This window comes from Puma concolor, chromosome A3 (assembly GCF_028749965.1).
Source record: "Puma concolor isolate L17-30 chromosome A3, mPumCon1.1.hap2, whole genome shotgun sequence".
Classification (NCBI taxonomy): Eukaryota; Metazoa; Chordata; class Mammalia; order Carnivora; family Felidae; genus Puma; species Puma concolor.
In genome coordinates this window covers 129,681,917-129,709,567 of record NC_141669.1, presented here as the reverse complement: position 1 = coordinate 129,709,567, position 27,651 = coordinate 129,681,917, and the positions used below count along the sequence as shown (strand labels likewise).

Here is a 27,651-nt window from a genome sequence, read left to right as displayed (position 1 = left end):
CGCCGCGCCCGGCGCTGGGCGGTCATTGGGCGGCGTGATCTCGCCGCGGTTCCGCGGCCCTGCCGCCGCCGCCGCCGCCGCTAGCTGAGCGCACCGGGCGGGCCGGGCGAGTGGCCATGGCGGGCGCCGAGGACGGGCCCGATCAGCAGCCGGAGCTCGATGAGGACGAGGCGGCGTATTGCCGGCGCTGGGGCGCGCAGCACGCCGGGGCCCGCGAACTGGCCGCGCTCTACTCTCCAGGTAGGACCTCCGGGCCCCCCTCCGGGCCTGCAGTCACTAGCCCGGGCTACGGACAGCGATCCCGGGTTCCCTAGATGGGAACCCCAGCCTCAGGCCCCGATGCAGAACTCCAGCCTCTGCTTCTAAACTTGCAAATAGCGCCCCCAAGTCCGGGGACCCCACCCCAGCGCCCCTTCCAAGATCAAGCCCCAGCCCCAGCCACGGGGCTTTCTAGATAAACGTACAGTGCCTGTATCAAGGAACTGCCACATCAGCTCCCCGGGCCGCATACAGAGCTCCCATCGCACCCCTCGATCCGGATCCTAGCCTCAGAGCACCCGAGGCTGCAAAGAGCGCCCCAAGACTTAGTAAGGACCCCCATCCCAGGACCCTGTCCAAGCCGGACGCAGCCCTTCAGCTGCATGCACTGCCCCCGGCCTCCTAAAAGTCACATCCCATTCCACGTTCCCTAGATCCGGAATGCACACACTAGGGCCCTAGTTGTGCCCCAACCAGGGCCCTGGGCTGCAAACAGTGACCTCACCCCTCCCCCCCCCCCCAAATCTGGGCACATCAGCCTCTCTGCTCTAGAACCTCAGCGCATGGGGTCCAGGCTTCCTAGCATCCCCGACGCCGCCCTTCCCCCAAGCTCTGTTCTAGTTATAGCTTCAGTGGCCACAGACCACCCCGCTCCCCCCCTCCCCACCTCCCGCAGAGAGGGGCCTCAGCCTTCGCTGTATTCTAGAATCCCAGGTGGTGAGGGCATGGCAAATCTTCCAGTTTCAGCCCCTCCCCTGCGCAAGCCCCAAGTCCAGCCCTTGCTCCTTTTCCATTGCATATATTAGCCCCCTCCCTTTAGGACTTGGGGCTGGAGCCCTCCCTTTCCCCAAACCAGACCACAGTTTCCAGACCCTTGCCCCCCAACCCCTTTCAGCCCTCAGACCAAGGTCCCTGGCTCCTTCCTACTGTGCCTGCCACTTAAATGCTCCAGTGAGCACCAGCTCCCCCACCCTTCTCGGACTTCCAGAAGAGCCCGGGGAATCTCATTGCCTGGGCACTCTGTCCCCAGGGGTTAAGGAAGTGCCATCAACTCCAGAGTCAGGTGACTAGGAGCCGCAGGAGGCCCCTCCGCCTGAATGTCGCCATCACACCAAGCTTTGTTTGTCAAACATTCTGACATCTTTCCTTTCGCCAGGGGACAGCCACCACGCACAGCCCTTGCCTGGTGTGGGCATGGGTCCACTACCACCTTTGGCTTTCTACTCTGACTGGCCTGGGTTTGCAGACCATCTCTGCCATCACTGGCTGTGTGACCTTGGGCCGTTGGCTTTCTTGTTGAGTCCTAGGTCACAGAGGCCGCTCTAGACTTGCAGTTCCATGCTCTGGGAGTGATTTTTTGGAACCTGACTTGGGCACCTGGTCCATGATGCCGTGGTTTCCTTAGCCTGTTCCTAGAGCGCCTAGCCTATGGACTTGAAACCGCCTGCACGTCCTGGGACAGACTGGACGTGGCATCCTGGCTGCTTCTTTAGCTGTGTGACCTGGACCAAGCCACTTTCTCTCTCTGAGCCTCAGTTTCCTCACCTCTAAAAAATGGATACAAAGTAAAATTTATCTGCCCCTTGGTGTTTGGGGGAAGACAAAATGAGATCATCCACCTGTTGTTTTTTTTTTTTTTTTAAGTTTATTTATTTATTTTGAGAGAGAGAGAACAGGTTGGGAGAGGGAGAGAGAGAGAAGCCCAGGCAGGCTCTGCACTGTCAGCACAGAGCCCGACACAGGGCTCAAACTCAGGAACTGTGAGATCATGACCCGAGCTGAAATCAGACGCTCAGCCGACTGAGCCACCCAGGCTCCCTGAGATCAAACTTTGAGCAGCACCTGGCTTGCAGTGGGCACTCCCTATTGCTAACCCAGTAGTCTGGCCTTTCCTGTGAGTTTCGGAGTCAGCTGTCTCTCCTCTCTGGCCCTCAGACTCACCACATGAGAATCGTGAGAATCGAGGGTAAGGATTTAAAGGCCTCCTCCTTTGGTGTCCAGCTCTCCCCACCTGAGTAAACCCTACCCACTTTCAACCAAATCATACCCCGGCATCCTGAGCTTCCCCAAGGGACTGCCGTTTGGGTCTGATTTCCCCAAATGCCCTTCACCCTCTGAAGAACAGCCCCGGAGGGATCTGAGATTGCAGGCAGCCTCCGGGTGCCCCAAACCTTCAGTCAAGGCCTTATCTCCTCCTGACCTGGAGCGGAGAGGAAGCCAGGCAGTGAGGAGAGAGGAGTGAGAGACTGATCAGACTGGTTTCTCCAAATTTCATAGGCCTCCACCTCCCTGTCCCTTTCCTGCTGGGCTTGGGGGAAGTACCTTGACCTCTCTGGACCTGACTTACAAAATGAGGCACCAGCCTCAACACATAGGGAGCATCTTTGTCCCAGTCCCTGTTCTAGGCCCCAGGGGCAAAGCAGTGAACGAGACCGGGAAAAAAAAAGGTGGCATTTTACTAAACCCAGTAAATAAGGAAAATAGCCCACTTGCCCAGTGGTGGCAAACATTATGGAGCAAATATAGAGCAGAAAAGGGGGAAGTGAAATATTGGGGGCAATAACATTTCAGAGAGGGGGCAGTTAAGACTTCACTGAGTGAGTAATACTTGAACAGAGACCTGAAGATACTTGAGGAAGGATGGTCCAGATCAGGGACCCAGCAAGTGCAAAGGCCCTGAGGCGGGGGCACGCCTGGAGTGTTTGTGGGACTGCATGGTAGGAGTCCCATGGGCTGGAGCAAAATGAGCAAGGGGAGTGTAGGAGAAGCTTCTGGGTTCCAGGACTGAATTCTTGAGATTCCTGGGGCCAGAAGTGGATTGGTACTGTGACAGTCGGCAGCCATGAGAAGGCAGTTGACATAGCTGACATTCTTGAGCACTGGCTGTGCTGGACATTTTCTTCACACGCTCATTTCACACTTACTACAACCGTCTGGGGCACACCCTCAGTACTAACCCCATTTTTCAGGGGAGGAAACCGAGGACCCCATCACCTCCTCATCGCCCACCCCCCAAAGGTGTTCTTCCTAATGCTTGTCCTGCTTGGGATTAGGCTTGCATTTGCCCCTAGCAGAGGGCCAGGTCAGCAAGCCCGGGGATGGCTTATGTTTGATTTGCCTGAAGTGCTGTCACTTCAGGGATACCCTGTCCCACTTGAAGACATTTCCGGAGGCTTAGCAAAGAGTAGGGACTTGCCCGGAGCCCCATAGCCCCTTAGCAGCAGAACCAGAACACTGGTGGAAGAAGGGGGGTGTTCTAGGTTTCGTGTTCTTAATCTTCACTGTGGGAGTGAGCCAGCCCCGGGGTGGGTGTGCAGGAGGGGGACCAATGTTCCAGGTCAGTGGAACAGCATGTGTGCGGGGCCGCTGGCAGAGAGAGTGGGCCTAGTGTCCACGGGGAGCTGTGAGTAGTCTAATCGAGGCGGCATTGGGTGGTGGGAGCAGCAGGGCCCAAGGAGGGAGGCAGCCTCAGCCGTACCCCGTGGGCCCCGAGGGTCTAGCCAGGGAGCTGAGGCCCGGGCCTGCGGAGCCCAGGAGCCCCCTGCACTCCGGGTTTGGGTTTTACGGCAGCAGCCTGCCCTGTGCTGGGATTTGTGAAGGACCTGGTGGGCTCGCAGGCCTCGTGGGCAAGCCCGCAGGTAAGGCAGGTGTCCAGCTTCCCGGCAGGTGCCAGCTGAAACCTACCTATATGTGTGCCACTTCTCAGGTGCCCCGGGCTCCAGAGCTTGATCCTGAGGGGTCACTGGAGCCAGCTGTTCAAGCCACCCTGGCTAAGTACAGATGCCTGTGGCCCTGGGGGACACAAGGGTCTCTTAGCTTAGGGTCAGAGGAAAGATTCAGTCCCCCCACGTGGGCCTGACTGAAGCCAGAGACCTGGGGCCCTTTCCCTGGCCAGGCCTGGTCCCTGCCACCCTGGGCTGAGCTTTGTCTCTGTTTTCCTCTGTCTTGCTCTTTTTCTATTTCTTTGTCTCTCCCCTCTGGCCATGTTCTTTCTCTTTTTTTCTCTTTGTCTTCCCATAATCTCTCCGTGACTCTGTTTCTCTCTGTTTCTCATTTCTCTGTGTCTCTGATTCGTCTTCGGTCTCGTCTCTGTCTCTCTGTCCCTCTTCCTCTGCCTCTCTCTGGTCCCTCCCTGCCTTCTATCTCCTGTGCCCCCACCTCCCTGAGGCCAAGGGGCATCAGAAGTGCAGATTATTCAGGGCTTCTCTGACTGAAACTAGAAGAGTCGGGCCCGATGCCAAGCCCGTAGCTGCCGTGGCCTGCCCCCAGGAAAGCAAAGATGGCCGAGGCCTGGCGCCTGGCCTTCCCTGCTCCTCCCAAGCCCTACAGCCACCACACATAGGCCCAATCTCCTCCCCAGGCCAACAAGCATTCACTGCCATAACTCAGCCCAGATCATGGACCCTGGCCAGGCCAGAGGCTGGCTCAGAAAAACAAGGCCCAGCTCTCTGCCAGAGGTGGCCCAAGCTCTTATCCTGAGCAGAGCCCTTCTCTCCCTGGGCCTCAGTCTGCCCATCTGTAAAGTGATACCACTTAGACCACCTGACCCTATAGGCCCTGCCAGGCTGACGGTCCATGCTGTGACTTTGGAAAAGTCATTTCATCACTCAGGCCTAGTTTCTCCCTGTGAAAGACAGGGCAAGTGGTCCTCAGCCCACAGTGTATGGGAAGGGCTGGCTGAGCTCATCCTGACATTGTACCTGGCACATAGTAGGTGCTCATTGAAGACTGCTTTTATGATAGATGTACTTCTTATGAATCAAAGTTGAAGCACTTGGTCTGCGAAGGATCCAGATCCCAGAAGCCAAAGATAGATGGGGTCTAGAAGGGAAAATATTCAGACTTCAGGGACGTTCTCGAAGGCATGGGAAGAGAGCTGGGCTGTCTTTAGAACATCCAAGCTAACATGTCCCGTTGACAAGCTCAGGATCCAAACCCAGCTCCTCATTTTCACCCACTGAGCCTCAGTTTCCTCGTCTGGGAACTGAAATCACATAGTTCCTTCCTGGAAGGACTGAGACTTGAACGAGAGAGAGACTGTCTCAGGCTCAATGCAGGTGACTGCAGGAAGCCACCCAATGTGAGGCCACAGGGAGGGAAGGAGACTGGGCTGAACCAGGAACCCCTGCCCCATCTGACGGGAGCAGCTGCTGCTGCTCAGGCCTGTGGTGCCCAGAGCCTTGTGTTCTCAAGGGAAGCAGGAAATTAGGAGTTTTATATGATTTATTTTTTTAATGTAGCTAGTTTTTTTTTTCTTAACTGAGAGCTGAGTATGCTGGAGGGAGCTCTCCCTGCAACATCTCTGATGTGGGCCACACCCGACCACCCCAGCTGTGCTAGGCCTCAGTGCGTATCAGCCACCGTTAGTTGTTTGATCACGTTGCTGTCCCTGCAGGCTGGGGGTCAGGCAGGTGGGTCGGCATTGAGGAATCATCTTCTCCTTACCCCTTCCACATGCCCCTCCGGACTTCTGCTTCTGAGTCCCAGGCCCTGGCCGCAAACAGGAACCAGAAAGGGGAAGGGCCAGCTGGGCCAGATGACAGTGACCCCAGGTAGGGGCTGCTGGGGCAACAGGGTCATGGGGCCCACGGGGAACAGTCCCTGACGAAGAAGTGGAATGCGAGGGGTTCTGGGCCCACTTCTGCTGCTGTGTGACTACCACTGGGGTCCTGCCCTCTCTGGACTTGAGTGTCCTCATCTGTACAAGTGGGGGCCAAGAGGATGCAACCCTGGGCGTGTTCCTTCTCCCCTCCGACCCTCGGTCTTTTCACGGGGCAAGGGGAGGGCAGCTGTTCTGATTTTGGCCCAGGGCACAGTGTGCTGTGGTACATCCTGGGTAAGGCCCTTCTCTCTCTCTGAGGGACAATGGAATGCCTAACAGGAGCAATGGAATACCTGATATTTCCTTCTAAGGTGCTTTGGTGACGAGCACCCAGAGACAAAGTCTGGCAGTTGTCCTCTAAGATGACGTATAGGAATTTGTTTATTTCATGGGCATTTATTGAGTGCCAACTGTGTGCCAGGGCCCTGGTGAGCAAGCCAGACATGGCCCTGGGCCTCCTGAATTCACATGCAGGTAGGGGAAGAGGGACGTCATTCGGGCAGTGACAGCCCCTCAGGATGGGCCCCATGTTGGAGGAGTCCGAGAGTCAGAGGAAGCATCATGGATAGCCTCCTGGAGGTGGAGGTTCCAGGTTGAGATCTGCAGGAGCATTGCCAGAGTCGCTCCAGGTGAGGAGAGCAGACACAGGAGGAAGCCTCTCTATCTGCCATGGCCCCCTTCAGTTGTTGACCACTCACAGGGGCCTGCCTGGCCATAGGATCCGAGTCTGTAACTGACTAGCTTTGCGGCCTCTGCTACTTCTCGGGGCCACTCTGACCCTCAGATCTCTCATCTGCAAAACGGCATCACCTCAGCAGGTACCTGGCATATAGCAACTGCTCGGTAGATGTTAAACACTAATGATAAGAAAATTATTGTCGTTAAGGAGCTTCCATGCCCTTGGGACCAGCTGCCTGGGAAAATAATATCCCCAGGGGACCTGCAACACATTCTGTGTCACCCACACGATGTTTTCGTTTCCTTTTATTCATTTATTTTTTTACTTTAATTTACAATTACAAGAAAAGATTTTTGGTGGAGGAGCACATTCACGAATATTAAATTCCGAGAGGAATAAGTGGAAGCCAGTCTTGACTAGACAGTTTCTTTCTTTTCTTTTCACACATAAATGGCTGCTTTTTTGCGCTTACCAGTAGGCCCTGGACATCTTCCCTGTCCACATACAGACAGCCGCCCAGACTTATTTTCTGGCTGCAGAGATGCCGTGGACCAAGTTAATCTGGCTGATCCCTCCGGTGTTGGACTGTTCAGACACCTCAGACGGAGCTGCAGTGAGTGAATCAGCTTGTCTGAGCTCACATGCCTTTTAAAAACACGCAGCAGGAAGTTTAAAAAGAGTTCACACACCGCTTCTGATTCCTGGCTTCCCTTGGGTGTTAGAAGTTCAGGCATCCTGGGCCCACACTCCCACCTGGCAGTGGTCAGGCCGTTAGCGACCACTCCCCACGCCCACACTTGACAGAGGATCCATGGGCAGCCAGTATCCCACGGCCCCCACCCAGCCCACCTTACTGCTCCGCGTCACCTGCCTGGTGGCTGGAGGGCTTGGGAGCACCTCCTCTTTCCTGTGTTGTGCTCCCAGACCCCCTGCTCCTGGCAGGAGCCCTGCACGTGGTAACCAAGGCCCATTTCTCCTAAATTCCTGACTCATTGGAGCCTTGCTGGATGGCAGTCGGGCAGGATCTGATCCTCTGGGATTAAAGACTCCACTTCCGAATGATTACCTATAAAAGGGGATAGGTGATGCCGTGATGTCAGTTTGAAAAAGCTCATTAAAGCTCCCTCTGGGGCCTCCGGGGAGAGCCCACCAGGGCCCGGAGACAAGTTCTGGTCCTGTCTGCCAAAGAATCGGCCCTTCAAGGCAGGCTTCATGGGCCTGTACCTTGGGCAGACTCTCCCCCTACTCTGGCCTTTAGTGACATCGTCTGTGAAATGGGTGGGCGTTCTTCGTGGCAGTCCCTAAGTTCAGCCTGTGGTTAGCACCATAGACTCCCTGAGCTCTGAAGAGCTCCTACAGGGTTCAGCTCTGCCTGGCTTTGGTCCTCGATCCCTCGGCCTCCCCCACCCACCCCACACTCACCTCTGGCCTCCTCTCCCTGCAGGCAAGCGCTTCCAGGAGTGGTGCTGTGTGATCTTGTGCTTCAGCCTCATTGCCCACAACTTGGTCCACCTTCTGCTGCTGGCCCGCTGGGAGCACACGCCCTTCGTCATGCTGGGTGTCAGTGAGTACCGATTGCCCCGCCGCCGGCCTCAGTTTCCCCAGGAGTCAGGGACCCACTCTGATGGCAGCTCGCATACATGTGTAATCATGTGTGGCTGTGTGTGCTTGGGTGTGCACGTGCACTGTTGGACACACTCGTACCTCAGGGCCTTTGCACATGCTGTTCCTCTGCCTGGAACTCTCTTCCTTCAGACACCTACCTGGTTCACTTCCTCATCCAGGTCTCACAGGTCACCTCCTCGGGGAGGCTCTCCCTGATTATCCCTCAAAAGTAACAGCCCTGCCATACACCGTCACCTCGGCATACTGTGTTGTCCAGTACATTTGTTTGTTTAGTATCTGTCTCCCTTCACTCAAATCTCGCTCCCTGAAAGTAGCGATTCTTGTGTGCTCACTGTTGGGTCCCCAGCCCCAAGTGCGAGGCCTGGCACATGGTAGGTACTTGATAAATATTTATGGCATCAGGAGATGAATGAATGGGCAGGCTGTAACTTATAGCACATGCTGAGTGTTTCCCATTGGTCAGTCCTCCCCCATCCACAGCCTGGGAGGTGGATGCTACACTTGTTGTCATTTTCCAGATGAGCAAACTGAGGCTCAGAGAAGGGCCCGTCCAGCATCACACCTCAAGCCAGAAGCACAATAGAGCTCTCCATTCACCGTCTCCACTCCCAGGTCCTGAGGTGACGCCCTTCCTTCCTGCCTGCGCACCGGCCTCCCCTCTGCCCTTGAACTCAGGCGTTCATCCCTTCCCCTGCTCCGGGCTCCCAGGCTGAGGGGGGCGGCTGTGCCCTTGGTCTGTCCGCCCAGCCCTCCCTGCGTGTTCAGCTCCCACAATCTCATTAAAAGCACTCTGGCCGCCTAAGCCAATAGTGCTCAGGCTGGCTAATTGGGCCATCTGGGTCTGCGTTGGGGTGGGCCAGCTGGGGGAGAGGGAGTTAACCCCTCCGGTGCTGGGGAGCCTGGGCCCCGCCTCAGGAGCCACACCCGCCCCCCCTTACCCAGGGGTGAGAGGGACCGTGCACCTGCAGCCTCTCTGCCTCAGAGCCCTACATTCAGGGGCAGGAATGTGGCCGGCGTGAGCCCTGATGCCCCCTCTGGGGGTGGCTGCATGCAGGCTCTGGGTTCAAGTCCCAGCTCTACGGCCTTGTGGCTGTGTTGCCTTGGGGCTAGGGTTGTTGCATCTCCGAGCCTTGTTTCCACACCTGTAAGTCGAGGCTGCTTGTGGCACCTGCCTCCTCGGGCTGTTGTGAGGGCCTCACACAGGTGTGTAGCTGCTGAGGGGCCAGCGACTGAGCAGAGGTGGGAAGGAGACCCCACCCGACATAACCACTCGTGAGGGCTCAGACCACCGTGGTCTCTTTAGCAATGGATTCTTTCCCAAGTGTCCACTATGCACCAAGCTGCACGTGGAGTACTTTCAACTCTTGGTGTCGAACCAGTGCGGAGGTTGGGACCGCCGTCCCCTGAGAGGCCGGGCCACTTGCCGGCTGGCCCAGCAGAGTCCGGCATCACACATCCAGACGTGCCCAGCTCTGGAGCCACAGACTCCCCCAGCAGGGCCCGTAGGGCCTCCGGTTAGCACTGGGAGGACAGTGTGTCTGAGCCCACGTCTGTGTTGTGTGAGGCAGGAGGATGGGTGTCCCAGGCCGTCGCCCCCTTCCTTCCCTGGTTGGGATCAGAGCCTCCAGGCCCTGGCTCGGGAGCGCTCTGGCCGTCCGGTCACCGAATGGGACACCAGCTCCCCCATCCCACGCCTTGGCCTCTGAGCTGATGAGAATAGACCATCTCCTGATAGTGGTGTTTGCACAGTCCCTAATTGATTTAAGTAGCCACCCTGATTTGTGTGTTAACATGCAGGAGGCGAGGCACCGTGCCAGTCTGCGGAGCCTGCCTCTAGCCCAGCACTATCTCTCCAGAAGCCTGGTGCCCCTGGCAGGCCCTGGAAACCAGGGAAGGCGGAAACATGAAAAGGTGCCCAGTTGATAAACACAGACAGATGATGCAATGCTGGGAAGCAAAACCAAGATAAGAGAATAGCCAGGGAAGAGTTGAGAGGTCAGGGAAGGCCTTTCTGGAAAAATGACATCCGCACGCAGACCTGAAGGAGGTGAGGGAGGAGGCCAGGCAGATATCTTGGGGAGGGGCGGCAGGGAACAGCAGGTGCAAAGTCCCAGAGGCTGGGATGCGCCCAGGGAACAGGCGGGAGGCCAGCGTGGCTGGGGAAAATTGATCAAAGGAAAGGTAGTTGCTGGCTGCTGAGAGAGGCAGGGTGCAGATTGCGCAGTGCCTTGGTCTGGACTTGGGGTTTAATTCTACAGGCCGTGCGGAGCCGCCGGGGAGTGTCCCGTAGGGAGCTGACATCAGCTGGGGCTGCAGGCGGGATGGATGGGGGCGGGGATGCTGGCCCACACCCGGTGAGGGCAGCGGCGGTGGTGCAAGATCCTCAAGTTCTCAGTAAGCTGTGCGAGGCGAGCGGCCAGAGCATCCTGTCATGCTGGCCGTGAGTGGTGACCCACGGGCTTTGATGGAAGGGATGGGCTTCCATTGGCAGAGGCCCGAAGAGGCGGCTTGAGATGAGATGCTCGAGCCGCCTGCCTGAGAGCCAGGGCAAGGTGCCGAGCAGGAAGTTGGAAATCCGAGTCAGGAGTCCAGGAAGGCGGCTACAGATAGAAATCTGGGAGACCTCGCAGTAGAAGAGGTGTGTGAAGCCCAGAGGCCGGCGGAGAGCCCCCAGTGCTTCCATGCCGGGGGGGGGGGGGGGGGGGGAGGAAGAGCCAGCCGGGGCGGCCAGAGGGGCTGCAGAGGCCGGGAGGGGAGAGTGTCTCCAGAAGACTTGAGGCTCAACTGAGAGCAGCCGCTGAGCAGAGCCAGCAGGACAGGGCAGCGAGGGGACCACCGGATCTGGCCACATGGAGGTCGTTAGTGACCTTGACAGGGACAGCGTTGTCGTGAATGAAAGAGCGAACAAACGAACGGCCCTGGGAGCCTTGAGCTGTTAGCGGCACCCGGGGAAAATGGAGGAAAAGTGTGGGCGCCCACGAGTTGGCCCTTGAGGAGCTGAGTAAGAGTTTTCTGGCAGACAGAGCGGGGAGGGTGTTCCGGGCAAGGGAGCCCAGGGAGTGCAAAGACTGGTGATGAGGTCGGAGGGCCCACGGCCTCAGGTCAGGTGAGGAGTCTGTGCTGAACGATGGTAGAGGCGGGATTTCAGCAGCCCACCCTCGCGGTCCACCCTCGCGGTCTCCACACCAGGCCTTGAGGTGGGCAGCAGCTAAGAAGTCACAGCTGGGTAACCTGTGGCGAGGTGAAGGCCCCAAGGGACCCAAGGACTATCCCAAGGTCACCCGGTGAGTCAGGGTAGCCTGGGGTGACTCATCGCCTGTCCTGTACCCTGTGGTACCATGGGGTGCTAACCAGGCCAAAGCTGCCCTCACGATGAGCCAGCTCTAGCCACTGCCCCCTGCGCCAGGACACAGAAGCTCTGTGTGCTTGCCTCTCCTGTCTCCACTAAAGCCCCCTGAGGCAGCAGGCCTGGAGGCCCAGAGTCACTGCTCTAGAAACCCCCACTCGCAGAGGCCTGGGGGTCACAGAGCCCAAGGAGCAAGTTGTTTCTTCTCGCCAAGAAATCGTTCCTGACATCTGTCCAAAGCACACAACCCTTCCTGCTCTGCAGCCTGAAAAGGCCAGGTCATTTGACAGATGATAAGACTGAGGCCTGGAGAGGGTGGTAACACCTAAACTACTAACTATAGCTACATTTGGGAGCGCTTACCATGTCCCAGGGACTCACTTGACACATATTAGCCCAGCTTATTAATCGATTGTACTTAAGTAAAGTGCTATTATTAATGTTCCCATTTCCCAGACCTGGACGTGAACACAGCATCATTGTGAATGGCCCTCACAGTAGTCCCTGGCCGCCGGTCAGCAGCCCTGACTGCCCTTACCCTCTGAGTCTCATTCCTCCTCTGGACTCTCCTCTGGAGAGTCGGGATGTGTTGGGGCCCATAACTATGGACGTGAAATAAGATGATGCAGTTTTTCAGAAATAGACTTTATTTACTAGAACAAAAAAGAGTATAGAGAGTTCCCGTAGGCTCCATGCACCCAGTTCCCCCTGTTGTTAACATCTTATATTTTACATCAGTGTCATACATTTGTTACAATCAACATACCAATATGGATACATTATTACAAATTAAAGACCATGGTTTATTCAGATTTCCTTAGTTTCTACCTAATGTCCTTCTCCTGTGCCAGGGTCCTTTCAAGGGTACCACTCACATTAGTTATCGGGTTCCTTTAGGCTCCCTGTGGCTATGACAGTGTCTCAGACTTTCCTTGTTTTGGGGGACCTTGACAGTTTTGAGGAGCCCTGATATTTCTTTTTTAAATTTTTTTTTTAATGTTTATTTTTGAGAGAGAGACAGAAAGACAGAGTGCGAGCAGGGGAGGGGCAGAGAGAGAGGGAGACAGAATCCGAAGCAGGCTCTGGGCTCCGAGCTGTCAGCACAGAGCCCGACGCGGGGCTCGAACTCACGAACCGCAAGATCATGACCTGAGCCGAAGTCGGATGCTCAGCCGACGGAGCCCCCCAGGCGCCCCGAGCCCTGATGTTTCACAGGATGCCTCGCTACAGGAATTTGTCTCATGCTTTTCTTTTTTTTTTTTCAACGTTTATTTATTTTTGGGACAGAGAGAGACAGAGCATGAACGGGCGAGGGGCAGAGAGAGAGGGAGACACAGAATCGGAAACAGGCTCCAGGCTCTGAGCCATCAGCCCAGAGCCTGACGCGGGGCTCGAACTCACGGACCGCGAGATCGTGACCTGGCTGAAGTCGGACGCTTAACCGACTGCGCCACTCAGGCGCCCCTGTCTCATGCTTTTCTTAGACCACGTTGTATGTTTCTGGGAGGAGGAGCTGAGAGGCAAAGCACCATTTCCATCACATAGCCAGGGCATGTACTTGACCTTGACCACCTGGCCCGCGGAGTGTCAGGTTTCCCCACTCTGAAGTTACTCTCCTCCCGCTTCCCCACCGTATCTTCCCTGGAAGAAAGTCCCTGGGCACAGCCCGTATTTAAGGTATGAAGAGTTATATGTTCCAATAATGCATGTCTAACACCTTTGACATAGTGCCTGGCGTAAAGGATGCACCCCATAAATGTTAACCACTGTCACAAACATTGTTTTTCTAATATTGTTTTTATTATTATCATTCTTTTCATCTGTAAGGATTAAATGCTTAGGATGATTAAGGAGATAAGATGTGTAACCGGCTTAGAACTGGCCTTGGTACAGTTTAGGGATTAAAAGAGATAAAACATTTAAGGGGCTGGCACAGGGCCTGGTACCTATAAGTGCTCAGTAAATGTTGAGTAAAAATAAATAAATAAATAGCTGGCATTTTTATGAAGAAATGATGGCATATGTCCGCCTCCAGGTTTGGGTATGAATGTCCACAGCAGCTTGACTCCTAACAGCTTTATACTGATTAACTCAGGGAATATTTACTGAACCCCTAATAAGTGCCAGGGACTGGGAAGGAGACAGGAAATAGGAAACGCTGGAAGATGGGGGTGGTTATAATGTCAAACACTCGACGGATGTTTGAACAAAGACCTGGAGGGAGTGAAGGAGGGAATTGTGCTATACCTTGGGAAAGAATGTTCCAGGCGGAGAGAACAGTAAATGCAGAGAGAGACCCAGAGGCGTGTGAGGGTATGCAAGGGAAAGGGCGTCAGTAAGCCAGTAGGGTTGAGATGCAGCGAGCAGGGAGAGTTGATGGGGGCAGCACTGGGATGTTACCTCGCCCAAGCAGTCAGCCACTCTGCCTCAGTTTCCCTGTGTGCAGGAGTGGTTGTGCATCCTGCTGTGTTAGATTGGGACCTCAAGGCAGGTTAAGACCCCAGCTCTGCCACTTGCCCTCTTTGTGACCTTGGTCCAGTGAAACTTCTGTTCTCCAGGACTCTGTTTCCACCCCTGCAAAGGGGGAATAAGGAGGGTACCAGCTTCAGCCGGATTGTGAGAATCCACTGAGATCAAACACGTAAAGCGCTTGTCTGGCACTGAAGGTGCTCAATAAATGGCAGCCACTGTTTTTTGTAATCGTCATTCCCATCTATCTAAAGGAAACTGGGGCACAGAGAGGTTGAGTATCATGCCCAACGTCACACAGCTAGTGAGAGACAGCTGGGATTTCCTGATCTAACAGCTCTTAACCCCTGTTATACCGAACCTTCAAGCAAGTGGATGGTGTTGGGGTCTTTGCAGGAGTCCAGTTCTGAACACATTGAGAACAAGGAAAAGGCCGCCAGAGGCCAAATTACCACATTTATTGTGATACAAGCTAGGTTGGGGAGGAAGGCATGGCTACTGCCTGCACCTGAGGGGATTCTGACGACAGACCCCAAAAGCACATTTCCATCTATTCACTGGCAGCACTGGAGCAGAGTGGGCCTCCCTCTGTGGAGTGATTGGGGGTCAGAGAGAAGGGCCCAGTCAGCTCCTGATAGGGAAAAGTCGAGCTGATCTGTGCCTGCCCCCTTGATTCCCTCCAGACTCCCCAAACAAATGAGTCCCCACATATCCCTGGGCAGAGCAAGTAAAGGGTCTACCTGAGACTCCATTCACAGGGAGGAGAACATCCCAAGTAGAGAAGAGATACCACCCCCCGTAACGAGTGAGTGAGCAAGCAAGCAAGCGAATGAATGCGGGACTCCCTGATTTGGGGCAAAGGGTGGGCAGGACTGTCGCCTGCCTGGTCCCCTACCTCACCCACCTCTTGTCCACAGTTGCAGGCGCTCTCATTGCTGACTTCTTGTCTGGCTTGGTGCACTGGGGAGCTGACACTTGGGGCTCCGTGGAGCTGCCCATCGTGGGGAAGGTGAGTACCTTGACCCAGCCCGTCTCCTGCAGAAGCAGGTTGGGCTATCTGATGCGGGGTGAGCCCCCTTCCTCTGCGAGCTTCCCGTTTCCCTGTTTGAAAGGCAGAAGCCATCATTCCAGCCTGACCCCCTGCGTCTCCTCGAGGACCAGAACAGACTAGAAATCCTGGGATTTCTGGAATTTTCTGGAAGCAAAAGCATCAAGCATGGGATAGAGAGCTTTGAACCCCTTGAATTTGGGGACCACGGCTCATTCTCCTTTGCCAGCCCTGTTGCACCTCACCATTCGTTCTAGTTGAACTTTTACCTTGTGCCACACTGTTTGGGTACAAACAGCCTTAACCAAACGAAGGTACTGGTCCGCGTACCCGAAAATTTCAAGAGGAGAGCCAAGTGAAAGCGTGGCTGGGTCCAGTAGGACAGACAGACCATGCTCTCATGACTCCGTCTCTCTCTGTGTCTGTCCCTGCTTTCCTCTCTGTTGGCTTCCCTGTCACATAGGCTTTCCCTTCATCCTTCCGGCTCGGCCCCCTCAGTCACGGTTGCAGCCAAAGTCCCATAGCACGCTCCCATTGGCCCAGCTCAGGTCACGTGCCCATCCCTGTCACTGTGGCGGGCAAGCCGGGATGCTCTGATTGGCCAGGCCAGGGTCACGTGCTCACCTTTAGGTTCTGCCCCATCGGAACAGTATGTACGGACAGAAGAGGAAGAGGGGGAGGCTGTTACCAGAAAGAGGGGCTTGGACACTGGGAAGAAATAGAGGGGTCTGCCTGCCACTGTGAGGGGTGTCCTCAACTGTATTAGAGTGGGGAAGAAGGGTGGAGGTGGTCTCCAAGTCCCCTCACACCCCTGCTGGGGAGACTGAGGCCCAGAGTGGGGCGGTACCGTGCCGCGGTCCCCACCTAGTCATTTTGACTGCCTTCTGCTAGAGCAGCTTAGAGCAGGACCCTGAAGGTTGGGGGGGCTCTGTAGCAGTATGATGGCGGAGCGTTCTGGCATCCTGAAGGCAAGGAGGTAAGCCCGAGTCCAGTATGCGCAGCAAGTGGCGGAGAGAGGCCGGCCACCACAGGCTGACTGGTCGGACGTACCCCTTCACCCACCCTCACCTCCACCCCAGGCTTTTATCCGACCCTTCCGCGAGCATCACATCGACCCCACAGCCATCACGCGACACGACTTCATCGAGACCAACGGGGACAACTGCCTGGTGACACTGCTGCCTCTGCTGAACATGGCCTACAAGTTCCGCACCCAGAGCCCAGGTGAGTGTGCCTGCCAGCTGCCAGGGGGCTGTGGGGACACGGTCCCCTCACTACCTTAAAAAACTTCTGGTTATCATCCTGTAAACTTGGTACATTTGACATAAAAATCTGTGCTTCCAGCTTCTCTTGAACAATCCAGTGCGGCCATCCTGGGCCCTTGTTCCCCTCTGGCTTCACTGGGAGGGAGCTGAGCCGCGGCCGCCCCCTTTACACAGTCCCCACTCCTCCCTGCTGTCCTACACCTGGACCAGCTTGCTCACCTGCATTACCTGCCTGGCCCTCAGGGCTTCTGGCTTGGCTGCCCTGGCTGAGTAGGGCCAACACGGGCAGTGAACTCAGGAAGTTCTGAGTTCTGATCTTTGCCCTATTTTAAGGAGGGAACCTGTCCCAAAGCAAGTCATTTCACCTGTCAGAGCCTCAGTTACATCATCTGCCAGGTGGGCAGAAGGCGGGGGAGGGGAGGTTGAATACTCCCGCCAGGCCGCGTCTTGTCCTAACAACTTGATACGTCGCTGGTCCTTGGAGCAGCCCCTTGGTGGGTAGAGGTGTGGGTGTCTGTGGTGTGGTGCCATGGTGGCTGCCCAGATCCTCCCCACGTGTGCGCCCATCCCCCAGTTGCCACGAGCAGCGGCTGCTGACGGCTCCCAGCTGTCCCTTTTGGGAACCGCCAGGGCGGGTCCTACGTCTCCCCTTGGGATAAGCCTAAAGCCAAACGTAAAGGGACAGGAAAAGCCGACAGAAGACCAGCCCTCTCACTTCTGGGTGGGACCAACTCTGTGGAGCCATTAACCCTCCAGAGCTGCCCCCAGGATCAGGCTGAGACAAGACTCCCCCAAACCCATCATTGTTTAGCTCACCCCCTGCTTTCCCCACTCCCTCAGATGATTTTCCGAACAGAAGATACCCCCCCCCCCCCCCCCACCGTGAACCCTTGTCTCAGGCTCTGCCTTTGGGAACCTGGACAAAGACTTATTGCCGTGTTAGTGACGATGAAGTTGAGACTCAAAGAGGCAGAATCGCTGGCCCAAGCTCATGTAGCCAAGAAATGTCAGAGCACGGACCTGAACCCAGCTCTGCCTGACTCCGGAGCCCACACCCGTAACTATTTCTTGTGCTTCCTGCACGATCTGCCCACTGAGCAGAAGAGAAGCCTGAGGCCCAGAGGGGAGTCTGAACTAACTTGCCTGAGACCATGGGGGAGGGTGGAAGGAGGCCAGGGAGCTGCCCAGGGGCGAGGAGCCGGGGCCAGGCTGGTGGTGGCCCTGCCCCCGTGACAGCCTCGACACCCTGTCCCCCCCCCCCCCCCCCCCCCGCAGAAGCGCTGGAGCAGCTGTACCCCTGGGAGTGCTTCGTCTTCTGCCTGACCATCTTCGGCACGTTCACCAACCAGATCCACAAGTGGTCGCACACGTACTTCGGGCTGCCACGCTGGGTCACCCTCCTGCAGGACTGGCACGTGATCCTGCCACGCAAACACCATCGCATCCACCACGTCTCACCCCACGAGACCTACTTCTGCATCACCACAGGTGCGGCTCCAGGGTGGCGTGGAAGAGGCTGCCCTGCCCCCACCCCAGCTCTGCCTCTATCTTCAGGGTTAGGAGGGCAGAGGTCACAGGAGGAGGTCATATCATCCTTGCCCTGCAGGAACATGCTCTTAGATTCATGTGCCAAGCGTAGGTGCTGAGGATGCAGCAGCACGAGAGAGACCGCCTCCCCCACTCCCACCTCCTAGAGTCGTGATTTCAACCATCCATCCATCCAGCAGATATTTGTTGAGCACCTACTATGTGCCAAGCGCCGTCCTGGGCTGAGGCTCCAGCACTGAAACAAACAGGCAAAAATCCCTGCCTCTATGGTATTCACATTCTAGTAGGGGACATTCCATTTAACCATGCTAACTGCTGGTAGGTGAGGAGAAGGAAATGGGGGACTTTACCCTTTAAATAAGGTGGTCAGTGCACCGAGGAGACAGTTGAGCTGAGGGAGAAAATAACGCAGATCTGGAGGAAGAACAGAGGGTGTGAAGTCCCCGAAGGAGGAACACACAGGCCTGCTTGGTTTGAGGAACAGCGAGGAGGTCAGTGTGGCTGGAGCAAAGGGCACTGGGGGCAGGGGGCAGGGGAGATGACAAATGCCCAGTTGTGAGGAGTGCTCTGGCGAAAGCGAAGCAGGGTGAAGGGCAGAGAGGGAGTAGGGAGGCCGGGGTGTAGCTGTTCATGGTAGGGGGTCAGAAATCTGGAAGAAGAAAAAAAAAGCGTGGGGGGGCCCTGCAGCTAAATAATGACAGAACAGTTCAGGCAAAGGGAGTAGGAAGTACAAAGACCCTGAGGCGGGAACACGCCTGGTGAGACCAAGGAACAGGAAGGAAACCCACCTGCCATCAGTAGTTACAGGACCAGTACCAAAGAAGTGAGGTGAGTTGAGCAGGTTTTCTGGGGTCAGCTGGAATCTTTCAAGATTAAGGGTGTCTGAGTCAGGCTACAGCTTACGATCAGCTCTCCACTCTTCCATGTGCATCTTTAGGAAGCAAGCCTCCCTGGATGTGCTTTGTTCTCACGCACAGCGTGGGGCTGCAGCCGCCACCCTACATAGGACTGTCACGGGGCCAGGGCGTGAAGGGCGCTATGGCAGATGTGAAGTGCTTGGCACATAATAAGTACTCGATAAGTCACGGCTACTAGTCTCTGCGGGGAGAGCGGTGCGTTGTCTTTCTGGAGACAGAACTGAGAACCACAGAAAATATTCTTCGTACGTCTTAAGGTCATGTTCTTTGAGAGCAGGTGGAGGGGGTGGAATTGAGCCTGCCGAGATCAGTTAACTGCTCAGCCAAGCCTAGGATCGGGCCTGGTTTGGCCACTCGCTAACGGGGAGACTCCTCTCTGAGCCCATCTTCTCATGTGGAAAATGGGAGTATCTACTATTTGGGTAGGAGGCTATCATACAGATGAAATAAGATGGGAAGTAATATTTACTGAACATCTTTGTGCCAGTCACCATCCCAGACACTCGGGATCAACAGAGGGAGAACAGAGTTCTGCTCTTTGGAGCAGATGCTGTGGTTGGGAGTTGGGGAGAAAAACCAACACAAAACAGGGAAGTGGCCACAGGTTATCATAAAGGATATAAAGAAACAGAAGAGGGTGATGTGGTCAAGGAAGGCTTCCTGGAAGAAGTGGCAGTGGAGCCCAGTGATAAGAAATGCTGCCACTGTGCCTGGCATATAGTAAGCACTCGGTAAGAAAGTGAACGAGTGAGGGGACAAAGGCATGTCTGAGCAGCCCTAAGCCCACTGGTGGGAGGTCCCCATCCCCTAGGTCAGCCCTTGTCCCTCTACAGACTCACTCCCTGTTGCCCCTGCCCCAGGCAAAGCCAACTTTGCTCCGTCTCCTCAACCGCTGCTCTCCCACTCAACGCCCTGGTGCCCTGTTTCCCCCCTGCAGGCTGGCTCAACTACCCTCTGGAGAAGATAGGCTTCTGGAGACGCCTAGAAGACCTCATCCAGGGCCTGACCGGCGAGAAGCCTCGGGCTGATGACATGAAATGGGCCCAGAAGATCAAATAACTACTCCGAGCCTGCCACCTTGTTGCCAACCCTCCCTAGCCCCCTAAACCGAAGCCATCTGCCAAATTCCAGCCTCCTCGTGCTGGCCCCTCCAGATGGAGAGGACGCCTCCTGGGCTGGGCCCGGGCACCCCCAGCCCACCCCTCGTGACACAGAATACTTGAGCCACTGATTTTTCATTTCCTTTTTTTCATTTTCTCTCCTTGGCCCCTCCCCAGCCACCTGAGCTGCTGTCTCCAAGCCTGACTCTGCAGAAAAAGGAGCCCCGCCCTGCCAGCTATTCCGTGGGTAGAGGAGAAGCTCACCCACTCCCTGCACTCCTACAGCACCCCCACCCCCACCCCACTGGGCAGCCCTTCAGTGTGGCTGGCGTTGGGGCCACTGAGTCGTCTTATCTGTCTCTCGTTTGTCCCCAGTGGTCTAGGAGCCCCCAGGCACACCTAAGTGTCCCCGGAGCATTTGCCCTGCCATGGCCCTGTGAACTGACCCCGAAGACCTGGGTGGGTGGACAGCCCCAGGCACCACCTTCAGCCTAGCCTGTCCACCCAAGAATGGCAAAGTGAGCAAGGGTCTGAGGGCAGCCGGCCAGAAGAGGCAGGAATCCCCTGCCCAAGTCTGGAACCCCTTCTCCCCTGCCCGTCCCCCACCTGCCCACGTGATTCCAGCCAGAGCTGATACTTCTAATCAGAGGATGTCTTCACAGAGTGCAGCCCCTGCAATGGGTCTTGGTCATTTGGAAGGGGACACGGTGTCCCCTCTGGCTAGGGGAATGTCAGAGAAGGAAGAATTGGGCTGTTTTGTTTTGGTTTTTTTTTTTTTTTTTAAAGGTGCTTGCTTGTTTAATGTAAATAATAGAAAGCCTTAATATCTTTTCTGTAACACGGAGTAATATTTTAATGTCACGTTTTGGATGTACATAATATATTTATAACAAAGCAGCAAGAGTCTACTTAACCTCGGCTGCCTCGTATTTCCTGGTTGGCTGGTGGGGGGGTGGTTAAGGATCCTGGAGAGTAAGACCCCACCTCTACCCCATTCCCAGCTCCCTTCCCCCAACCTTGGGCTCAGAATGGGAGTTTTTTCAGCGGACACAGTGAATTAATGTTGCCATGTGCTGCAAACACATTTGGAGGGGACCCATGATTGGGTGAGGAATGGCCTTGCAGGAAGTCATGATGATCGAGTAATGAAGGCTGATCCCTATTAGTGAATTCCTTCAGCAAATGTTATTGGCCTGGTGTGTGCCAGGCTCTGACCTGGACACTGGGACACAGCACTGAACAAACAGACAAGGACTTACCCTGGTGGAGTTGACCTCCTGAGAGACAATAAACATAAATAAATGCATATGTACATTCAGATGGTGATTTGTAAAGAAAATCAAACAATACTGAATCACATTGGAAAAGCAGGGTGGGGCTGCTTCGGCAGCATTGGTCAGGGAGGGTCTGAGAAAGTGACATCTGACCTGAGACCTGTAGGAGATTGAGCCAACTAAGGGAAGCGGTGGCAGACTGGACAGAAAGTGCAAAGGCCCCGAGGCAGGAACAAGTTTGAGGTTTTTAGGACACAGTGGGACTGGACTGGAGTGAACAAGGGGAAAGTGGAAGATATGGTTGGAAAAATCGGGACTTGTTATATGGAGCCTCACAAGCTGAGGAAGTTGGGAGACACTGGACGTTTTAGATAAATATCTTGTTCAGTTACTCATTGAACAAGTAATTACAAGGCACTTCCCATGTGCTAGGCACTGAGATTCAGTAGTGAACATTACAATCAATATGTAGCCTGAGCTTCATTGTTTCTGCAATATTAGCAAAAAAAAGATGTTAGGGACACAGAAATTGTAAAATACTCTCCAGAGTGGTCACAGATAAAGCTTTTTTTTAATGTTTATTTATGAGAGAGAGAGCATGTGTAGGAGAGGGGCAGAGACAGAGACAGAGACACAGAATCCAAAGCAGGCTCCAGGCTCCGAGCCGTCAGCACAGAGCCCGACGCGGGGCTCGAAACCCCGCCGTGAGATCATGACCTGAGCCGAAGTTGGACGCTTGACCAGCTGAGCCACCCAGGCGCCCCAGATAAAGCTTTGCCCTGAAAGTATGCCCACCACTAGACTTGATTTGTGACTGTCCGAGGGGATCCCAAAAGGAAGGGGAATTAGAGTTCAATTCATTAATGACAAAATAGCTTAAGTAAAAATAGCTAAAATCATTTTTATTAACTCCTATAATAACTGAAAAGTTGAGTTAATAACTGACTTAAGGTTTGGCAGAACCCAAGGGTTCACATGATTCACCAGACCTTGGTCAATCTACTTCCGTTTTTCTCTTGAGTTGAGACTTGAGATTAGACCAGCTCTGCAATCTCAGTGGAAAAGTTTCCCCACCCAGTGGCCGCAGCAGAAGCCCAGGCCAGGCTCCCACTGGGACAGATTGTGTCTTGTGGTGGTTTGTGGTTCTGATTGGCCAGGTTTGAAACAGGTTCACCCGGAATTGCAGGGATGGGAACAACACTTCCCAAGCCACAGGATGAGAGGAGGGAGATGGTTCCCAAAAGAAAAGGTAAGGTGTTATCAAAGGAGGTCTACAGTGGATGGGGCAGCCAGCCAAACTCTGGAGGGGTCAGATAAGCAGCCTTGGGGCTGCAAGAGTTGGTTTCCTGTTCACAAGCCCCGGTGGGGAGACTGTCCAGGCCTACCAACCTGTGTTAATTACCCTGGCCCAGCAAAAATACAGCCTAAGTCCAGAGAGGTGAACTGGCTTGCCCAAGACGGCACAGCTGCTAAGGCAGAGCCAGGCCTCACACACAGACTTGTCTTGCTGCTCCTGAATCCCAGGGACTGGGAAAACACCTTCAGAACCAGAAGGAGTGTCCGGTCTGATTGTGTTGGGTCATTTGTGAGATATGGTTGTTGCAAACAAGTGCCTGTGAGGGCTGGGCAGGGGGAAATGCTCATATCTGCTGAACACTTAACCACATGCCGGACTGCAGAGAGCTCCATACATCGGATCTGAGAGGTGAAGACACTTAGCCCCATTTGCAGATAAGGAAACTGAGGCACTGGGGTCATGTAACAGGCCCACAGTCACATAGCTAGTAGGTGGCAGGGCTGGAATCCGAGCCCTGATCTGACCCAGAGCCCCTGTGCTTTCACACCTGCCTGTAGCCCCAGTGGAGGGATGGAAGTGAGGAGGCAGGTGGCAAGTGAGAAACGCGTCGAGAAAATAGCAACAGAGCAGGATGAGAAAGAGCAGCTGACACAGAGGGCTGGGATGCCCTGGAGACATCAGGCCCAGAGAGCAGCTGCTGCTCACATCAGCCGATTAAAGAGGAGCCAGAAATCCAGATTTTTAAAGATGTTGGCTCCATTTTTTAAACATACAGTAGACAAGGGTGCCAGGGTGGCTCAGCTGGTTAAGCCCTCAACCTCAGCTCAGGTCATGATCTCATGGCTGGTGAGTTCAAGCCCCGCATCAGGCTCTGTACTGACATCTCAGAGCACGGAGCCTGCTTCTGATTCTGTGTCTCCCTCTCCCTCTGCCCCTCGCCCACTTGCACTCTGTCTCTGTCTCTCTCTCAAAAATACATATTAAAAAAATATATACAGTAGGCAAAATAAAACAGGTGTACGGGCTGACTTCTGCCCTCAGCTTCCCAGCTGGTGCGGGATGGCCTGCCTTTAGGTGGATTTGTGCTGCTATCTGGTGGCGGAGTGGGGCAGGTAGCAACGCAGGGCAAACGTGTATTTCCAGCTTGGCTGGGAATGCCCTGCATCCCCCTCTATGCTGGCTGCTTCTTCCAGGGGATCTTCGAGGGGCACCTGTCCCCAACTTTACCCCCGCCCCCTTTTGATAAACCTAAAAAAATTCAAGCTACCCTTTAAACTATTCTTTAATAGGTAATGCATGCGTAAGGTAAAGACTAAGAATCAAACAGAAGGATCTAGAGCAGGGGTCCACTGATGGCCACCCGTGAGCCAAAGCTGGCCCACTTGTTATTCTATGGCCCCAGGAGCATTTTTTTAAGTGCCTGGGGGGCAAAAAAGAAAATTTCCTAACACATCAAGTTCAAATTTCAGTGTGGCTGTAAAGTTTTACTGGCACACAGCCACACCCATTCATTTGCACATTGCCTAATACAGCAGCAAAGTTGAGAGCCAAATGGCCCTCAAAACCTAAAATATTTACTTATGTGGCCCCTTACCAAAAAAAAAAAAAAAAAAATCTACCAACTCCTGGTCTAGAGTGAAGAGTAACGTGTTCCCACTCATGTTTTTCCAAGCCCTCAGTTTCCCTCCCCAGAAGCCATACTTCAACAAGTCCCTCGCAAATCCCTTGAACAGGCAGAGAGGCGTGCCCGGCCCCTGCTTTCACACGATCAGTAGAATATTATACACACAGTTCGGCACCTTACCTTTTCTCACTTAGCGTATTTGGGAGACAATGTTAGATCAATACTTCCTTCCTCTTTTTGACAGCCGTGTAGCATTCCAACTTCATATTGGACTTTCATGTTTTAACTCGCCTTTTGTTGCACGTTGAGGTTGTTTCCGGTCTTGGGTAATACAAGACTGCTGTTATGTGCAGGGGAGAACCTGAGTCTTTGCTCATCGGGGCCAGCAGACCCCTGAGGGGTTAATTCCTAGGAACCGAATGGTTGGGCCCCGGGTGTCTGTGTTACATTTGGATAGTTCAGGCCAAATTGCTTTCCAATTGCCCATCTAAACTCACAACTTTTGAGAGTGCCAGATTCCCCACACCCTTGCCAACACAGTGTGTTATCAAGTGTTTTGTTCTTTGCCAATCTGATAGGTGGTTTTAATTTGCATTTCTCTTACTCTCTTTCATTGAATCTAAGAGATCATTGATTGTAAGATGCATCCTGATTCCACAGATGTGTGAATGTAATAATGTGCATCTCAGAATCATTGAAATATAGTATGTTGAATGACCGGGGGTATCTTACCTCATTTCCTTACTCTGTACATGTCCTTTTCCTATTTTTCTTGGGAGGCAGGGCAGTAGTGGTTAAGAGCTTGGGGTTCAAATCCGAGCTCTGCCACTTACAAGCTTGTAACTTTGGCCAAGTTACTAAACCTCTCTGTGTCTGTTTCCTCATCTGTAAGAAGAGATAACAGTACCTACCTTATAAGGTAGTTGTGAAGCTTAGATGAATTAATATATGCAAAATACTATGTTTCTGGAACGTAGTAAATGCTGCATAAATGTTGGCTATGATTAACATCTTTTCTTTTGGACTGTTTATCTTTTTTTTTTTTTTTTCCACAATGAGTTGCAAGGGCTCTTTATAATGTAGGGAAACTCACCCTTTGGTCCTACCCACCCCACCGCCCCAGACTTCTGGTTCTTATTTATTTTTCCCTGACCACAAAAGTAACATGATACAAAATTCAGACATTACAGAAATGAACTGTATAGGAAGAAGCCAACGGAAACAACTCAGATGTCCATCGAGAGGAGTGAGTAGATAAATTGTAACATCCCCCTATCCACCCACTCCCATCCCTTTTGGGTTTTACATACTTCAGCAACTTCATCAAATGTTAAATAAAACATTTTCATGTTATGCTTCAGACACACCCCAGAGGGACATCATTCCATGTATGTGCCATGAAATGCCATTAGCAAGTGTGTTTCCCACACCCACTCAATCTCAGACCCCCTCCCCAGGCATTCTACTCTCTGTCTTCTGGGTGCCCACGATCCTTCCTGTGAACAATTTGTCAGCTTTACATTCTGTAGTTTGTATTATAAATGCTGTAGCAGGAGGTTGGGGAGTTTTTTCTTAACTATAAATTGGAAATAGGATCATAAAATTATATAATGTTATCTATAAGCTGGCTACTCCAAGTGCGGTCTGCGCATCCCCTAGGGGCTTGTTAGAAATGCAGCATTTCAGCACATTTCAGCACAACCCCCACCCCCAAACACACATACAGAATCAGAATCTGCATTTTAACAAGACTCCTAGTGATTTGTGTGCACATTAGAGTTTTGAAAAGTATTGCTCGGGGGGGCACCTGGGTGGTGCAGTCAGTTAGGCATCCGACTTCGGCTCAGGTCGTGATCTCACAGTTTGTGAGTTTCTGTGCTGCCTGCTCAGAGCCTGGAGCCTGTTTGGGATCCTGTGTGTGTTCTCTCTCTCTGCTCCTCCCCTGCTTGTGCGCACTCTCTCTCTCTCAAAACTAAATAGACATTTAAAAAATATATTGTTCTAGAGGCGCCTGGGTGGCTCAGTCGGTTAAGCGTCCGACTTCGGCTCAGGTCATGATCTCGCAGTCCGTGAGTTCGAGCCCCGCGTCGGGCTCTGTGCTGACAGCTCAGAGCCTGGAGCCTGTTTCAGATTCTGTGTCTCCCTCTCTCTGACCCTCTCCTGTTCATGCTCTGTCTCTCCCTGTCTCAAAACTAAATAAAATGTTAAAAAAAATAAAAAATATATTGTTCTAAAAAATAATACTGTAGGCTTCACAAGTATGCTGCATTTTTTACATTTTGAAATGTAAAAATGCAGGAGGCATTTTATCTTAACTACACCTGTGAGGCACTCATGCCTTTCACATCACACAGATTCCTAAACTGCCCAGATGTTTTCCCACCTTGTTGAGAATAGTGTTTGACTGAACGCTGGAGAACAGGCCACATGTGTCTCTTCACTGGAGCACTGTGCAGCCTCCTGTACCTACCAGGTATGCTTTTGACTGTAAATAGTGAAAACCTACCTTCAAGAGCAGCTTCAGCAATAAAGACACTTATCTCACGTCTTACGAAATCTTAAGAAACCTGTAGGTAGACAGCCCCGGGATTCCTTCAGCAGCCCAACCACATCATCCGAGGTCCTAGCTCTTGCTATCTTCCTGTGCCAGCACCTTCTTTCTCTGTACACCTGTAATGTACCATAGACTTTGTGGCCTCTTGATTGCCACAGCCCCAACCATCAAAAAACCTCCTTTTATAGGAAGGAGGAAAAGGGACAAAAAGAAGCTTTCTCCTCAGTTATTCTTAAGGGAGGGAAACTTTCCAAACACGTCCCCTCCTCAACTCATTGGTCGGAAAGAACTAGGTGACCCGCGCACCCTGGGACCAATCACTGGCAAAAGGAAATGGCTGTGCCAGTGATTAGCTTGGATTCACACCTGGAACCGGACCTTCAGCCTCCTAAACAAAACCAGCTATGTGGGCACGAAAGGACATGGTGACTGAACGCAGTCAACGGTGTCCAACACACCCCCTCTCTGGCTCCCCGCCTCCAACCTTGCTGCCGCCCCATTCAATCTCCTCAAGGCCGCCAGGCTGCAACTGGTAAAAAATGCAACCCCGCCCACGCTTTCCCCCAAATCTCCCAAGCTCCCCGGAGGAAACGGCAGGTGCCCCAGGGTTCAGAGAACTGAATTCCAAACCTGATTTTATTCCTTCCTTGTTGTGGGATCCTGGGAAAGCATTCCTACGCTTCTGAGCCTCAGTTTCCTTATCTGACAAATAGAGATGATAAAAGCTTCTTTGCAAGGGTCATTGAGGATTAATAAGAAAAATAATAGCTAATACTTATACGGCACTCTCTCTGTGTCAAGGCCTTCTCTAAATTCTTTAGTTCCATTAACCATTTTAATCTTCCCAACAATCCGATAAACAGGACTCTTGTCCTGTAAACAGCTACCAGCTCCAGCGCAAGGCGGAGATGAGGCGCAGGCACCCGCCGAATCCGGCTCGGGGGACTGGCTGTGACTTCCGAGAGAGGGGATGGAGCTTCTCGGAGGGAGCTTCAGCGCCGAGGACCACAACTCCCGGCAGGCTCCGCGACGCCGCTGAACTAC

The 27,651-nt window shown here is 53.7% G+C and overlaps 1 protein-coding gene and 1 long non-coding RNA gene across 4 annotated transcripts; one reads left to right on the top strand and one right to left on the bottom strand.

Annotated features, from left to right (window-relative positions):
• The first annotated feature begins 11 nt into the window (after positions 1–11).
• PEDS1 (plasmanylethanolamine desaturase 1) lies at positions 12–21,164 on the top strand. 3 transcript variants are annotated; one of them, XM_086702469.1, is made up of 7 exons: positions 12–240; positions 7,015–7,152; positions 7,984–8,103; positions 14,898–14,989; positions 16,108–16,252; positions 17,569–17,781; positions 19,696–21,164. In XM_086702469.1, exons 1-7 carry the CDS (start codon positions 117–119, stop codon positions 19,815–19,817), a joined length of 954 nt encoding a protein of 317 aa, XP_086558595.1. In that variant the 5' UTR covers positions 12–116; the 3' UTR covers positions 19,818–21,164. The 3 variants fall into 3 exon arrangements, with proteins under 3 accessions (XP_086558595.1, XP_086558597.1, XP_086558596.1); XM_086702471.1 differs by lacking the exon at positions 7,015–7,152 and having other exon boundaries at positions 14–240; XM_086702470.1 differs by lacking the exons at positions 12–240; positions 7,015–7,152 and adding an exon at positions 5,523–5,669.
• Positions 18,211–27,651, bottom strand: LOC147582791 (uncharacterized). Its single transcript, XR_015249523.1, has 3 exons — positions 27,238–27,651; positions 26,560–26,723; positions 18,211–18,490 (listed from the first exon to the last, which is right to left on the bottom strand). It is a non-coding gene; the product is annotated as an uncharacterized LOC147582791 (long non-coding RNA).